The 16169-nt window shown below is 42.8% G+C and overlaps 1 protein-coding gene across 2 annotated transcripts in view; it reads right to left on the bottom strand.

Moving 5' to 3' along the window:
• Window positions 1-16169, bottom strand: part of RASGEF1A (RasGEF domain family member 1A) — a 171348-nt gene that overhangs the window by 59899 nt on the left and 95280 nt on the right. For both annotated transcript variants that reach the window (XM_064145414.1, XM_064145413.1), the window contains one exon: window positions 4846-4960. In XM_064145414.1, coding sequence (XP_064001484.1) covers window positions 4846-4887 — 42 coding nt within the window. In that variant the 5' untranslated portion in view covers window positions 4888-4960. The remainder of the gene's footprint in view (window positions 1-4845; window positions 4961-16169) is intronic.

Raw genomic sequence — 16169 nt, 5'->3', positions numbered from 1 at the left:
AAACAGAGGTCCTTATACGGTGAATGTCAAGTAGTTATTTTAATTACCTTCATTTTCTGTCTATGCACTTACATTTTCAGCTACTCTAACATGTTGTCTTTATTGAAAGAGATGGTAGACCCTTCACAGTTACACAGAAATTGGTTTCACAAATTAGACAGCAGCAGTCACTCTCTTTAATACATATTCCAAACTTTTAGTTCTCTGTAATGGCTTTATATTTTATTTTTAATTGCCTCTTTTTTGCAGTCACACATAGCTAACCATGAGACATTTCTGTGAGATTGAAGTCAATGTCTGTTTATTTCTTTTGCCCTGTAATTTGCTTCCATAATACATATCTATCCTAAATTTAGTTGCTGCCATTGTAGCCTCCATTGGTGCATTCTGGTGTGCAATCTTATTTTTCTTCTGCCATTCTCATTTTGAGGTGGCATCTTTGCTAAAGGTTGTTTGTAGGTTAACCTTATTTTCTGTGCTCAGGATTGCATATATCATTATCAAACTTGACAGTTTCTGTCCTTAATTCTAATCATAGAATCAACCAGGTTGGAAGAGACCTCCAAGATCATCCAGTCCAACCTAGCACCCAGCCCTAACCAATCAACTAGACCCAGCCCTAACCAATCAACTAGACCATGGCACTGAGTGCCTCATCCAGGCTTTTCTTGAAGGCCCCCAGGGACGGTGCCTCCACCACCTCCCTGGGCAGCCCATTCCAATGGGAAATCACTCTCTCTGTGAAGAACTTCTTCTCTGCCCAGATAGATTAATCGAGATCCTCCAATGTTTTAACTCATCTTGGCTATTGTCTTCATATTTTCTCACATGTTGTCCATGCTACCTCTACCAGGTTATTCTCAAGGCACTTGCTTGTTCTGTCCCTGTACCCTAACTTTCCGTCTCAGGATGAATGGTAATTCCTGACAAAATGCTCTTGTGGATAGAAGTGCTGTGAACATGTAGACTATAATTTGGATATTTGGAAAAACACTACTAACATAACTACCAGTGTTGGTCAAGAAGCTGAAGAAGCTCTCTTATTATTTTTTTCACTGGGGAGATAATCTTTAATACCTTCTTTAATCCATGCATTATACTTTAACATGAAATATTACATTGCTTGTCTGCTCAATTAAGAGCAAGTTTTCTGAGTCTCATTTTCAATTATTGAAGTTTTCTGTATGAGGATTTCCATAAATTACCTTGATATGTAAATAGTTCACTATATCTGTCTTCTGCTTCTTACAAATCCTGCCATTACATTCTGTAGAACTTTTTTACTTTCCTGTAATATGAAGCTAAGCCTTTCTCTCACCTACTCCTTTACATAAACAATGTAGTAAGAATTATAGACATGACAGCTAAATCCAGCATTTAAATCCCAGGCACAGTAGCTATATGCTACTGCTGGTCCCTGTTTCTTTCTAATAAGCTATAAGCAGTGCAATATCTTATTAAAGTAATTTCTCAAGGGATTGCACAGCTTATGTGCATCAGGTCCCTACCAATCCACTTAAAGCTTAAATTCACTGGACTGAGAAATGTAGTGTGGGACTGAATCTTATTTGCTGCAGTAGAAACATTCATTTCCCCATAAATCAGGGGGGATTTTGATCTAGTGGAAGTTGTACTGACAATGTCTTGAACACATTTTCTGGAGATGGTGAATCCTATGTCTCTGAAAATAAGAGTGCTCACTTTCTATTTGCTTGTATTTGAAATATACCAAAACCTGCTCTTTCTGTGATCTCACAGGGCATGTTTGTTCTGTTGCATAAGCTAACAGGAGGAGTACTTTGTTGGTATTAAAACTCCCTGTTCCTCTTGAAATTCCAGTGCTTTTGTTGTTCTTAATTAACTTGGAAAATTAACTGATTTCATAGAATCAACCAGGTTGGAAGAGACCTCCAAGATCATCCAGTCCAACCTAGCACCCAGCCCTAGCCACTCAACTAGACCATGACACTAAGTGCCTCATCCAGGCTTTGCTTCAACACCTCCAGGGATGGTGACTCCACCACCTCCCTGGGCAGCCCATTCCAATGCCAATCACTCTCTGCCAACAACTTCCTCCTAACATCCAGCCTAGACTTCCCCCAGCACAACTTGAGACTGTGTCCCCTTGTTCTGTTGCTGGTTGCCTGGGAGAAGAGGCCAACCCCACCTGGCTACAACCTCCCTTCAGGTAGTTGTAGACAGCAATGAGGTCCCCCCATGAGCCTCCTCTTCTCCAGGCTGCACACCCTCAGCTCCCTCAGCCTCTCCTCACAGGGTTTGTGTTCCAGGCCCTTCACCAGCTTTGTCGCCCTTCTCTGGACACCTTCCAGCACCTCAACATCTCTCTTGAATTGAGGGGCCCAGAACTGGACACAGCACTCAAGGGGTGGCCTGAGCAGTGCTGAGTACAGGGGCAGAATAACCTCCTTTGTCCTACTGGCCACACTGCTCCTGATGCAGGCCAGGATGCCATTGGCTCTCTTGGCCACCTGGGCACACTGCTGCCTCATCTTCAGCCTACTATCTACCAGTACCCCCAGGTCCCATTCCTGATGTTTGGCTAAAATAATCAAGTTTCAGGTATTGATGATCTGTGAAGCACTGCTTGAGTTTGGTGATAGGCTCACCCTGAAAGGCAAATTCACACATTGCTGCAAAGTCAGACTTTGACTCTGTGTTTAGGGCTTTTTGGTTACTGCATCACTTTTAACCTTACTACACAGTACTGAAGCCATCTCATTTGGTGGCTATTCATTCAAATATGTGTTTCTGTCTTTTCTGTTGTTTCAGTTGAGAGGAGGAAAAAAAAAAGCTATGTACCACAATGACATGAAATTTCAACCTCTGTTTCTGCTTCTCCCCAGCGGCATTGTCTAAAGCCACCACCACCCAATCTTCCTTATGAACGGCATCAGTTCATTACACAGGAGCTAAGTATCACATAACACACAGAAAGCACAGTGAACTTATAAACTGCTTCCCCATTTCAAATGTGCTTTCTCAGTAATTAATGACTTTGACTAAAGTGTGCATGGCTAGCTGTCTCTCAGCGGCTTAACTCTGCTGTCCCTGCTGCAGCAACACCTAGCAGAGGGGTAGTTAGCCCAGAGGTGATTTGCCTTCTAAAGCACTAGCAGCACATGCAAACTGACAGTATAGAGTACAGCACTATGTAGAACTCACCGGCATCTCAAGGACCATGTCTTCTCACAGCTGGGGCACTTTCTGTGCCAGTCTGTCCCTGCTGTTTTGCTGCCCCGGACGCAAAGAGCTGCTTTACCACTCCTCCTTCACCTCTGTGTTCAGGCAAAGTGTGCTGGGCACCGTGGTGAGCCCTGTGCTTTCCATTACAATTATACCCCAGAAAAAATGAAAGTGCTACAGAAGGTGGTGCACAGGAGGAAATTTTGAGTTTCAGCCTTCCACTACGTAGGTGTCATGTGCAGGGCTGCTGGGTGGTGACTGGGAACTTCCCTTCTTGTCATCCTTGAGCTGTAGTGAAACCATGGCTGGTTTGCTGCTTTCTCACATAGAGAGTTACAGGAATTGACATGCTGGATAAGATGGGTGTACAGATGTTTCAAAGCAAAGGAAAAGTTTCAGGCAGGCATTTCTAACTGTTTACTTATGGCATTGCTGCTAAAATGTCCCCAAAATTGATACGATTTGAGAGCAGCATCTCCTGAATATCTTACTTGTTCATTTTCTTTTAATGTAAAATTCCTACAAACCTATCTGGGAATTGTTTGCAGTGTGCTCTGTGGAAATCTGAGGCAGGAATCAGCACTCTGGGATTACACTAGTTTGTTTTGTTTTGTTTTCTAATAATCATTTTTCATTTGACTTGATTTTTGGCCCAGTATTGTCCACAGTTGTTATTCAGAAGCTCAGTTGAATCATACAGGAAAATACTGTGTGCGTTCTGGTTGCAAAGCTGAATCAGTTATTGTATCCTTGGTCAGTGAAATAAGACAGAAGGATGTCTTTCTTTTCTATCTATGTGAAAGTGTGAAATCTTCCAAGCAAGGCAAATCTGGCAATAGGAAAAGGCTTTTTCTGTGTAGGTGATGTTTGTAGTGAGCAAAGACAGCATGTCAGTAGCAAGATGGGTGTTTGGTTTTGTACTGGGTTTTGTACAATGGTAGAGAAAAGAACATAGAAATAAGGCTAGAGAAACTGAACAGTTGGCAGAGGGAGTGAGGATAAAAGCACAAAGGTGATTGCACGAGCTGATGGCATACTTTTATGGAAATGGAGCTGGCATTTCCATAGAGGAAATGTGGAGAAATAATTTATAGAAGAGAAGCTACTGAGACAGGAATGTGATTATGCACCAGTAAAATACTTTTGGAAGATGTTGGGGGAATACATTTAATCTTGTATAAGCCATGATATCTAAGGTGAACAACAGTAATGGATAAGAAGGATTTGACTTTTACAAGTGATGTGTGTGTTTAGGTGAGAACTGAGCAGTGCATAACTGGGGAGTGTGTAACAAGTCCCTGAATGAGAAATTTGTCAGAAGTGGTGGGAGGAGACAATGAGTGGTTTGTGTGAGAATAGAGGGGGGTTGAAAGGCAGTATTAACAATATTGAATTTTACAATGAACCATTGCCCCTGCTAAGTGTTTTTGCCTGCGTTTGCTAGTGCACAGTTTGGCCTCGGATAGTTCCAAGATTCTTTCTTCTGTACCTGCTTACAGAGGCTTCTAATGCCTGAACTTTTTATTCAAGTCTAAGGCCACCCAATGTGATTTCTGAACAATACAAATTATCCTGCATAAGTGCTTGCAAATAGAAAAGAAACTTCTATGCATGAATCATAAAAAGTAAAAGAATACTTACTTTGCATTTCTTTACAGCAGCATTGCACAGTGGTTCTGCCATCCAGCCTTTCCTAGTGGGTGGACTTCCAGCTATTTCACTCTATGATTTTTGTCATGTGTCTTGCCTCCTTCCCCTTCAAATGAGGAGTGAAAATAATTACTGTTCAGAACATGCTATTATTTTCCACTAAAATGCATTGTAGCATCAGAATAAAAAATGTATATTCATAATTTTAGAGAGGGGGTCATAAGGAGGAGGAAATAGCACAGCTTAGGATATCCAAAAAGAAAGGGGAAAGGCAGAATTTCAAATTCTATCTGCTAGGAGAAAGGCAGTAGGAAAGGAATTGAAAGTGTTAAACCCCCCCACCCCAATCCTCAGTGACAGCAGTTTTGTAATAATAGGTATTAAGAAATAATATCCAGTAAAATATTATGTTCTTAAATTGACTGATTATTAAACTGCATGGTAAAAACTATGTAACAAAAGCCTTGGAACTTAGGATTTTATCCTTTGAGAGCAGTTATAGGAAAATGATAAATCTTTCCTTGAAAAGCACTATGGCAACATAAAGGGAAGTGACAGCACAACCCTATTTCATCAGAATCATGGCTAAGTCATTAATATCTACTAAATTATCTTAAATGTGACTGGAATGTAGAGAAGGTGGGAACTATTCTGTTGACACTTAAGATGGACTGAAGAGAATCCAAGTTTGAGCTGTTTCCAGATAAACACAGAGGCAATTCACCACAGACCAACTTGGGTTTGGACTTGGTAGTTTGTTTGGTTTTATTAGTTTTGCTTGCTTTTTTTGTTTTGGTTTTGTTAGGTGGTTTTTTTTTCCTCCATGAGATTCGTTGTGGCTGTTTCAGTGTTTGTAGGGCACGTGTTTATAGTTTCAAGGCATTTATTTTCTTCCCTAAATATGAAATTGAAGTAGAGCTTTGAGTGTGTCTGCCACACGGACCTATCCCAGCTGAAACTTATTTTCAGTGCTGACAGTAGCCTGAGTCATTGTTCTCTGGGTAGGTATTTTTTTATAGCAAAGACTACATTTGAATTACTCACTGGAATTACATATTGGAGGATCTTGAGAGACAAGTGTCATAAGCACAGAAAACTCATTTCCCTTGAAGATCAGGCTAAATGATAAGATTTATTTGCACAATAATAGAGTATATGACTAAATGTATACATATTTCATAATGTTTTACACCAAGGATGTTAACAGTCAATTAGGAGAGCAATGATGGCCATAAGGAATTAAGGACTAAATCTTCATACAATTGTACCTTCAAGTCTGAATTTTTCCAAGTTATTCCATGTCATCACTGAATTGTGTTTTCTCTTGGTGCTTGATCAATCCCTTAATTTAAATCAACTTCTCAAACACTTCTAGGGCTCCTGTAGTCTCAATTAATCTATGGGTTATTTTAAGTTGAAGTTAACATTTCTTTTGAACCCCAAATCTGATTTCTTTGATTTTCATTGGGCAAACATAAGGAAATATAGGAAGTAGACAAGAAACATGAAGAATGCATTTTTGGGTTGGATGTGTGTTGTTCTGCTTCTTTATGGTATAAGAGGTTTTGTCTTAGTAGTACTGATGAAGAACTGCTGATTCACTTCCATGCTGACTGCTGCAGATTTTGCCTGAAACTGAAGGGATTTTTGTGTGTGTGTGTGTCTGTTTTTTGTTTGTTTGTTGGTAATGTATGGATTTATAAAAACACCAAACAAAACCCAAACCCATGCACCCCCCCCAGCCCCCCAAAAAACCTAAATGTTTTGCTGGTTCAGGAAAGGTTCTCCACTGACTTTGAGTGTGAAGATGACTTCCATATGAATAATTCAATGATGTTCTGGCAGGCCTTCCAAGCTGTGCTACAGGTGCCATCAGAAGCTAATGCAGTAGATGCACACAATTGTGTTTAAATTGTGTTCTCAGTGACCATAGTTACTAGGAAGCGTGGCTTCCTTCTAAAGATTTTTAATGTTTTTCCCAAAGTAAAGCCTAAAGTGACCTAGTACCAAAGGTGCAGAATTGCTTTTTAGGGTATCTCTTTTTGCTTTTCTGTATCTCCTCATGAGGATGACAAATTAGCCTAGAGTGGGACATGCATCATCTTGCTGAGAATCAGAGAACCCTTCTTAATGCCATCACCTAAATGTGATTCTTAGGCAGTTAGCAGGTAGTTTGTCTTGACCTTCAACTTTCTCAAGATGTGACCTTTTGCAGTTGTTACCTTGTGAGTTAGGCATTGGCCTCGCTGCAATCAACACTTAGTCTGTCGCTTCTTACTCTGCTTCTTGCAGCCACATGTTGTGCTTGAAAAGATTGAATGGCTTTGCCCAAGAAGGTGGATGTGCTTGCATGGGGTTAAACCAGTCTGTACCCTCAAAAAGGTGCAGTTTCCCTTTCTGTGAAGAGAGCCACTTCCTGCTGGCACTGGTAGTGCAATATACCACTGGGGTTGTGAAGTGGAAACCCCCATTGCCTTCAGAGCTCTGTGTAGTGGAACCTACACTAAGTGTAACAGCAAAATGGAGTGGTTATTTTTGGAGAAGGAGGAAACTCCTGTGGGAGTAGAGTGTTCTTGTGGGTTTTTTTCACCGTCCACCCAGTTACTCGTATAGTGTCTTGGAGGGAAAGACAAAATAGCTAATAACATACTGAAGAAATCATTGGATTTTGGGAGGATATTTTTGCACAGCTTGGTGATTTTTATTTTTTTTCCCCCTTCCTGTATATGCTACAGGGTTAAAAATGGAAGCACTGTGCTTCCCAAGAAAGCTGTAAGACTGCTGCTGAACAAAAGATGTGTCTAAGTGGTCGACTGAGATGAAACTTTATAACTGTGAGCAGAGATGTGGTCTTCTCTTGTCATTTGAAATCAATTACCTTGGAAGGAGAAGCACCTCGAGTGCTGTGTCCAATTCTGGGCCCCTCAATTCAAGAGAGATGTTGAGGTGCTGGAAGGTGTCCAGAGAAGGGCAACAAAGCTGGTGAGGGGCCTGGAGCACAAACCCTCTGAGGAGAGGCTGAGGGAGCTGGGGGTGTGCAGCCTGCAGAAGAGGAGGCTCAGGGGGGACCTCACTGCTGTCTACAACTACCTGAAGGGAGGTTGTAGCCAGGTGGGGGTTGGTCTCTTCTCCCAGGCACCCAGCAACAGAACAAGGGGACACAGTCTCAAGTTGTGCCAGGGGAAGTCTAGGCTGGATGTTAGGAGGAAGTTGTTGTCAGAGAGAGTGATTGGCATTGGAATGGGCTGCCCAGGGAGGTGGTGGAGTCACCATCCCTGGAGGTGTTCAAGCAAAGCCTGGCTGAGGCACTTAGTGCCATGGTCTAGTTGAGTGGCTAGGGCTGGGTGCTAGGTTGGACTGGATGATCCTGGAGGTCTCTTCCAGCGTGTTTGATTCTATGAAATAGCAGCCTTAGCCCAATACTGTGCCAAGACTTTACAACAGAGAACGATAGTTAGGTCTGCAGAGTTAATTGCAACATTTAGACCCTTAAAAAATTGGACAAAACATACTGGACAAAACTCACTTAGAGAGTTTTATGCACATAGGAAGAGTGAGCGGACCACTTCCTTTTTGTGGAGCTTGGCAAAGTGACCCTGAGATGCTGTATTTTAACCTCGGGCTTTATCTACAGCTCTTGTTTCATGCAAAAAGCTGCTTTTACACTCCCAACCCTCGTTCCTTCCTGTGACATGGGTTCAATTACATACTCAATTTTAAAAGCTTGGAGAGACACATACTGGTATGTTTTCTTTCATACTGCTTTCATTGTGAGCTTTTCTGTTGTTAAGCAAAGACACTGTGGGCTTAGTAACTACCATAGCTTTTCCTGCAAGCTGTTGAAGATGTTCTTGTCATGCAGTTATAGATGGTATTAAATGGCTTTATTACAGTGAGAATGCTTCTCAGAAGGACGTCATGTAAAATAAAGATGCCAATCTTAGACCATAAGCTGTGTGGTCCCATCTCTCTCAGGGACCACCAAATATGAGCCAAGCACAGCCACACTACAAACAGTAAGTAGATGTTATTTGTGGGGAGCTTTCAGGGTGGCAATTAATGTTTTGGCCACCCGAGCAGAGAATGGCTTTGTGCTGTCAATGGCAGAGTTCTGCTCCTATTGGCAGTGTTGGCAGGCTGCAATCCCCTGCTCTCTAAGTGTTGCAACAGATTACAGCAGAATGTTGGTCCTTTACAAAGAAATGCAGTGTTTTGATACCCGTAATAGTTACAGACCATACAGTAAGGCATGCTGAGATTTTAGCTACATACAGATAACTATAAATAATGTAGCCTCAGGAGGGTCTGAAAACACATGTTGGGACCAACTCATTTGCTGGTTTTGTTGCAGATTCCTTTGTGAGCTGTGTGTTAGTTCTCTTGGCTCTGATATTCACATGGTTAAATTGGCATTGAGTCTTTTGGTTGTTCTGAAGCATTCTTGGAAGTGGCAAAATACCCATTCCATCTTTTATTTCTTAAGTCTAGTTTTGTTTTCAGACATGTCCTAATGAACATCTTTATTTCAGTACTTAACACTGAAAATGGGCAACTAATTGGCATGGCTGTATTATGCCTTACTGTTTCATTATGTAGAGCTCTTTATGGCTTACATTGCTTAGTAGTAAGTCTGATGCCATTTTGCTTAAAAGCATTTCTATTTGCAAGTCAGAAGGGAAACTTTGGACTGTAGAATTGCTGTACACTTTTCAGGAAACAGGCTATTTACTGGGGATTTCCTTGGTGAAACAAATTGCTTGGCATGGGCTCAACATTGGCAAGATTTGAGCTGAATGCTTGGACCCTACCTCCATTTTTTGTGATCTTTCTAACACAAATATACTGGGATCACACTTGGAACATTGATTTCCTCTGAAAACATGTGTCATCACTGGTGAATCACTTCATGTTTGCATTTATGTAGAGCCATCCACATGGAATCCACATAGAATCAACCAGGTTGGAAGAGACCTCCAAGATCATCCAGTCCAACCTAGCACCCAGCACTATCCAATCAACCAGACCATGGCACTAAGTGCCTCATCCAGGCTTTTCTTGAAGACCCCCAGGGACGGTGCCTCCACCACCTCACTGGGCAGCCCATTCCAATGCCAATCACTCTCTCTGTGAAGAACTTCTTCCTAATATCCAGCCTATACCTACCCTGGCACAACTTGAGACTGTGTCCCCTTGTTCTGTTGCTGGTTACCTGGGAGAAGAGGCCACCCCCCACCTGGCTACAGCCTCCCTTCAGGTAGTTGTAGACAGTAATAAGATCATCTCTGAGCCTCCTCTTCTGCAGGCTGCACACCCCCAGCTCCCTCAACCTCTCCTCATAGGGTTTGTGCTCCAGGCCCCTCACCAGCTTTGTTGCCCTTCTCTGGACACATTCCAGCACCTCAACATCTTTCTTGAATTGAGGAGCCCAGAACTGGACACAGTACTCAAGGTGTGGCCTGACCAGTGCTGAGTACAGGGGCAGAATAACCTCCCTTGTCCTACTGGCCACAGTGCTCCTGATGCAGGCCAGGATGCCATTGGCTCTCTTGGCCACCTGGGCACACTGCTGGCTCATCCTTTGTCTCTTATTAAGCACTCTGTGATGTAAAAGTTGTGTTTGAAATGTGTATGAAGGAGGTCTTTTGTCTTTTTTCACAGGGACTGTGCTTTGCTTTATTTATGTTCAGGTTATGTTCATGTTACAGCTTGACTGCTCAATGAAAGCAGTCAGTGTATGAACTGATGCTTTCAGCTGCTATCTGTTGCCACAGTCTTGTTTTTCCTCATGTTTCATAATAGAATGAGGATCTTCTGAAGAGCATGACACCTCAAGTGGTCACTGCATGTGACCAAAGCAGAAGCTGTGGGAAAAAAGCAACTCTACTTAATTCTGAAAGGGAAAAAACCCCAGAAGCTTAAGTAACAAAACCCAGCCTGGAAAGTACCAAACAATTTCTCACACAATTTTTCTTGTTTACAGGCAAATCCAAACTCTTTGATTTCAAAATAGTTCAGCATGGGAATTGTTGTGAAAGGTGTTTGAAAGTGATAATGTGGAAGAGGGTGAACAGATAGGAGAAGCAGGAGTTATTCCAAGGAAAAAAGCAACATGAAAGAGAGTGCCAGAACACTTCTGGAAAGAAGTGGAGCCAAGGTCACAGCCAGAATATGTTTCAGTGGATTCAAGTGAAAAGGAAGTGCTTAAGAAAAAGTAACTTGAACTTTGCACACATCATGTAGCCATGAAAAGCTGGACATATGTTAAGAGCTCGAACTTCTCTGCTACTGAAATACTGCTATTATGGCAGTGCAGGCTTACAAAGTAAGCATGGTCACTTCAAGATCTGGGCTGAGGGCCAGCAGAGAGTGAACTCTGCTTCTAGCATGAATCACTGCGTTGTAGTTTTTCTTGGTGACAAGTTGTTTTCCTGGTAGCTGCAAAAGGCCACTCTATGGAAGACTGACTTGAGTGAATAAATAAATAAAGCTTGTGGGGCAAATGAAACAAAAAATATTGAATAGATAAAAGCCAGAATTTGGCCACGATTCCACAGCACTCTAAAATGCACCAGGAAAGCCTTAGCCAGCAAAGTATCCAATGCTGTCCACTATGTATGGGAGAAGTTCTCAGATACCAGGATAAGGTGGTAAAAGAAAATGTAAGACACTTGGCTTCTAAATAGTAAGAGGTTCATTTTGGTCATCATGTTCATAGAATCAACCAGGTTGGAAGAGACCTCCAAGATCATCCAATCCAACCTATCCCCCAGCCCTAGCCAGTCAACTAGACCATGGCACTAAGTGCCTCATCCAGGCTTTTGTTCTTCTGGTTTTGACCATTTCCTTGAGCACATTTTGCATACTTTGGCACTCCTTAGTCACGTAGCTTGGTTAGAAACATCCCCTGCCTCCTATAGTTTGTGTTTCTGAGTGGAGGTTCTTTCTCTAAAGCTTAGGCTGCATCTCTTTTGGATGGTTTTAGTATCCCTCACTGTATTGTGGTAGCTGATTCAGGTTATTAAGTAGTTACTGATTCCTATTAATTGGACAACATCTTCTGTTAAAATCAGCATCTTGCCTTTGAATTAGTTTAATAATAACTGGTTTGTGTTGTTTTTCTTTCTCTCCTTGTTTAGAAGTATAATGGATACTGTGACAGGCTATTATTAAGTAGCTAAGGGGGTTTAGTGACAAATTTTAAGCTATAATTTGGAAAAGTTATCTTCAAAAGACCCCAAACAACAACAACAACAAAAAAAGTCTTTCTTTCAAACAACTGCATCTCCTTACTCTCCTTTTCTCATAACCATTAACCAGTGGTTGACAGGGTAGCATATTTGTAGAGACTTTCCTCACAACAGAAATCTCTTCTTTCTAGTATAGAGTATGTATTTCTGTTGGAAAAAAAGATTTCACTAGCACTGCATGCTTGCTGTAATGAGGAAAAGAGGACCAAGAAAAACACTTAATCATTACAAAAATGAGGCCATCATAGCCATAGACACACAGGAGGAAAAACCCCACAGACAAAAACTCCAACCTCCCCTTTCCCCCCCAAAAAAAACCCCAACCAAACACCCAAAAAAACCAAGCAAAACAAAAAAAAATCAAACCAAAACACCTGATAGGTATTGAAAATTATTTTTAAGACCCATCCTCTTTAACATCTTCATAGATGACCTGGATCAGGGCATGGAGTCAGTCATCAGCAAGTTTGCAGATGACACTAAGCTGGGGGCAGATGTGGCTGGGTTGGAGGGCAGAAGGGCTCTGCAGCGGGACCTTGACCGCCTGGACAGATGGGCAGAGTCCAATGGGATGGGGTTTAATAGCTCCAAGTGCAGGGTGCTGCACTTTGGCCACAGCAACCCCATGCAGAGATACAGGCTAGGGTCGGAGTGGCTGGAGAGCAGCCAGACAGAGAGGGATCTGGGGGTGCTGATTGATACCCGCCTGGACATGAGCCAGCAGTGTGCCCAGGTGGCCAAGAGAGCCAGTGGCATCCTGGCCTGCATCAGGAATGGTGTGGCCAGCAGGAGCAGGGAGGTCATTCTGCCCCTGTACTCTGCGCTGGTTAGACCTCACCTTGAGTCCTGTGTTCAGTTCTGGGCCCCCCAGTTTAGGAGGGACATTGAGATGCTTGAGCGTGTCCAGAGAAGGGCAACGAGGCTGGGGAGAGGCCTTGAGCACAGCCCTACGAGGAGAGGCTGAGGGAGCTGGGATTGGTTAGCCTGGAGAGGAGGAGGCTCAGGGGTGACCTTATTGCTGTCTACAACTACCTGAGGGGAGGTTGTGGCCAGGGGGAGGTTGCTCTCTTCTCTCAGGTGGCCAGCACCAGAACAAGAGGACACAGCCTCAGGCTGCGCCAGGGGAGATTTAGGCTGGAGGTGAGGAGAAAGTTCTTCCCTGAGAGAGTCATTGGACACTGGAATGGGCTGCCCGGGGAGGTGGTGGAGTCGCCATCCCTGGAGCTGTTCAAGGCAAGGTTGGACGTGGCACTTGGTGCCATGGTCTGGCCTTGAGCTCTGTGGTAAAGGGTTGGACTTGATGATCTGTGAGGTCTCTTCCAATCCTAATAATACTGTGATACTTTTAAGTCTCTGTGGTAAAAATTACTTTGTGCATCATTTCTCAGCACCTGTCAGCAGTCCTTTGCATTTAGGTGTTTTTATGATGCAAGGTAGTATCTTTTGAGGACTTTGTTTTGGTTTTGCTTTCTTTCTTATTTATTTTATGGTGGACATGTTTTCTCTGCTACTGATGATGTGAAAGGTAAAAGTCAGGTATGGTGAGACCACACAGGAGTGTTTTTCCCAACAGCAGCAGCACAAGGAAAAGGGTCCTCAGGGCTGGGCCAGTTGCTGGTGTGTCCACTGCAGCACTGTAGGCCCCCTTCATGGAGATACACCCCTCCTGCCCTCCCAGCCTGCAGTCCTTGTACTTGGCTCAAGAGAATCAGCCTCATTCTGACAATAATGTGGTGAAGTGCAAAGTGAACAGGCACCCTGGTACCTGGCATTGAGCTTGTTTGGCAGAGCATAGTATTTACTTCATCATATTTTCATCTGTGCTTCGAGAGAAAGACATGAGTCAGTGTGACATGAACAAATACAAGTTGAACTGATGAGGGATCAAAGGGAGAAATGCAGTTTTTCTCCTGTGTGATTATTTTAGGGATTTATGTTCACAAGTCCATGTGTGGGTTTGTGCTTGGTGTTTTAGCATGATGTTTATGGCAGTAGTTTATGTATTCTGATCACACTGCTTTGAAAGCCAGTGGTAGTATTTAGCAGAAGTTTAACCTGATCAGATGATTTTGGTGGCCACAATGAGCTGGCCACCAAAAAGGTATCACTCAAATTAAGTCCCTCTTCAGCCTGGGAGCCCAAAACTGAGCACAGTATTCAAGATGAGGTCTCAGCAGGGCAGAGCAGAGGGGGAGGAGAACCTGCCTTGATCTGCTGGACACACTCCTCCTGGTACATCCCAGAATCCCATTGGCCGCCTTGGCCACAAGAGCACGTTGTCGTGCCACAGTTAACTTGGTTAATTCAAGTGGGGATAATGTATAGCTTGTACAAGAGAAGTCATTTCAAGTACCTCTTAGGTTTCACTGAACTGACAAGAGATCTCATTTAAAAACAAAACAGTTTTGCAAAGCTCATTCCTAATTAATGAATTATAACCTTATGAAAAGGAGTTGGCATTTCTTCCAGATACGTCAGCCTGTGATCTCCTGTGGAAAGCACGACTGCGCTTGGCCAGCCTAATGCAGTGACATCCACTAAGGTCAGTGCTGGAATGACAAGCTCCTTAATCTCTTTTTCTGAAGTCCTACCTTGTCATCAATATGTGATACTTCCTACAACTTTGCTGGTTTGGAAGATGGGTATTACTATGCATTTTTGTTGTCTGCAGCTGAAAAAAAGTAGTTTTTCCCCTATTACTAGATGTTACTGGATTGGGAGTAGAATTCTTTCCTTCCCACCCCCCCATTTCTCTGATTCCTGTAGTAGCAGTGATTGCTGTCTTAAGACCAAGAACAAAATCTCTTTGTTTTGTAGGTTTTTTTTTTTGCATCTGTGTTATCTTTTTCATGGTGTGTGTTTTCTCTTGAGATGAATCATGCATGGTGTAATTGTAGATTAGCTACAGATTAAGTAGAATCATAGAATCAACCAGGTTGGAAGAGACCTCCAAGATCATCGAGTCCAAGCTATCACCCAGCCCTAGCCAGTCAACTAGACCATGGCACTGAGTGCCTCATCCAGTCTTTTCTTGAAGACCCCCAGGGACGGTGCCTCCACCACCTCCCTGGGCAGCCCATTCCAATGCCAATCACTCTCTCTGTGAAGAACTTCTTCCTAACATCCAGCCTATACCTACCCTGGCACAACTTGAGACTGTGTCCCCTTGTTCTATTGCTGGTTACCTGGGAGAAGAGGCCAACCCCCACCTGGCTACAATGCCCCTTCAGGTAGTTGTAGACAGTAATAAGATCACCCCTGAGTCTTCTCTTCTGCAGGCTGCACACCCCCAGCTCCCTCAACCTCTCCTCATAGGATTTGTGCTCCAGGCCCCTCACCAGCTTCGTTGCCCTTCTCTGGACATGTTCCAGCACCTCAACATCTCTCTTGAATTGAGGGGCCCAGAACTGGACACAGTACTCAAGTAGGATTTTCATTTCTTGTTTTTGAATTATATGGATTATCTCATTAAATTGTTATGTGCTAATCTGTTGTGTACATCTTTCTACTTCTACATCTGTTTTATACAGTGAAGACTCTTTCTGGGGGGGTTTATTGTCTTTAAGAAATATTTCAGGAAGAGCATCATAGAAATAGGGCCCAGAAGTGACATGAGATAGCAATAAAAATCTAAAGTAAGGTACACTACTCTTGGCACATGGTTTTGAAATGTCTTTTTAAAGGTTTTAATGCAAGATTTGTTGGTGTGTGTTCTAAACAAAATTGCAGTCCTTCCTTGTATGATAATTTCCAATATTTTTCATCTCTTGTATGATACTTCCCAGTATTTTTCATCTCTTCTCTCTGAATGCTTCCTGCATTTTTATAGTTTGCAGTTCATACAATCAAGTTGAAAGATACCTCCAAGATCATCTCATCCAACTTATCACCCAGCCCTAGCCAGTCAATGAGACCATGGCACTAAGTGCCTCATCCAGGCTTTGCTTGAACACCTCCAGGGATGCTGACTCCACCACCTCCCTGGGCAGCCCATTCCAATGGCAAATTGCACTCTTTGTGAATTAACTTCCTCCTAACATCCAGCCTAGACTTCCCCCAGCACAACTT

The sequence above is a fragment of the Pogoniulus pusillus genome, chromosome 6 (genome assembly GCF_015220805.1).
Source record: "Pogoniulus pusillus isolate bPogPus1 chromosome 6, bPogPus1.pri, whole genome shotgun sequence".
Taxonomy (NCBI): Eukaryota; Metazoa; Chordata; class Aves; order Piciformes; family Lybiidae; genus Pogoniulus; species Pogoniulus pusillus.
This window is presented reverse-complemented; position numbering and strand designations above follow the sequence as displayed.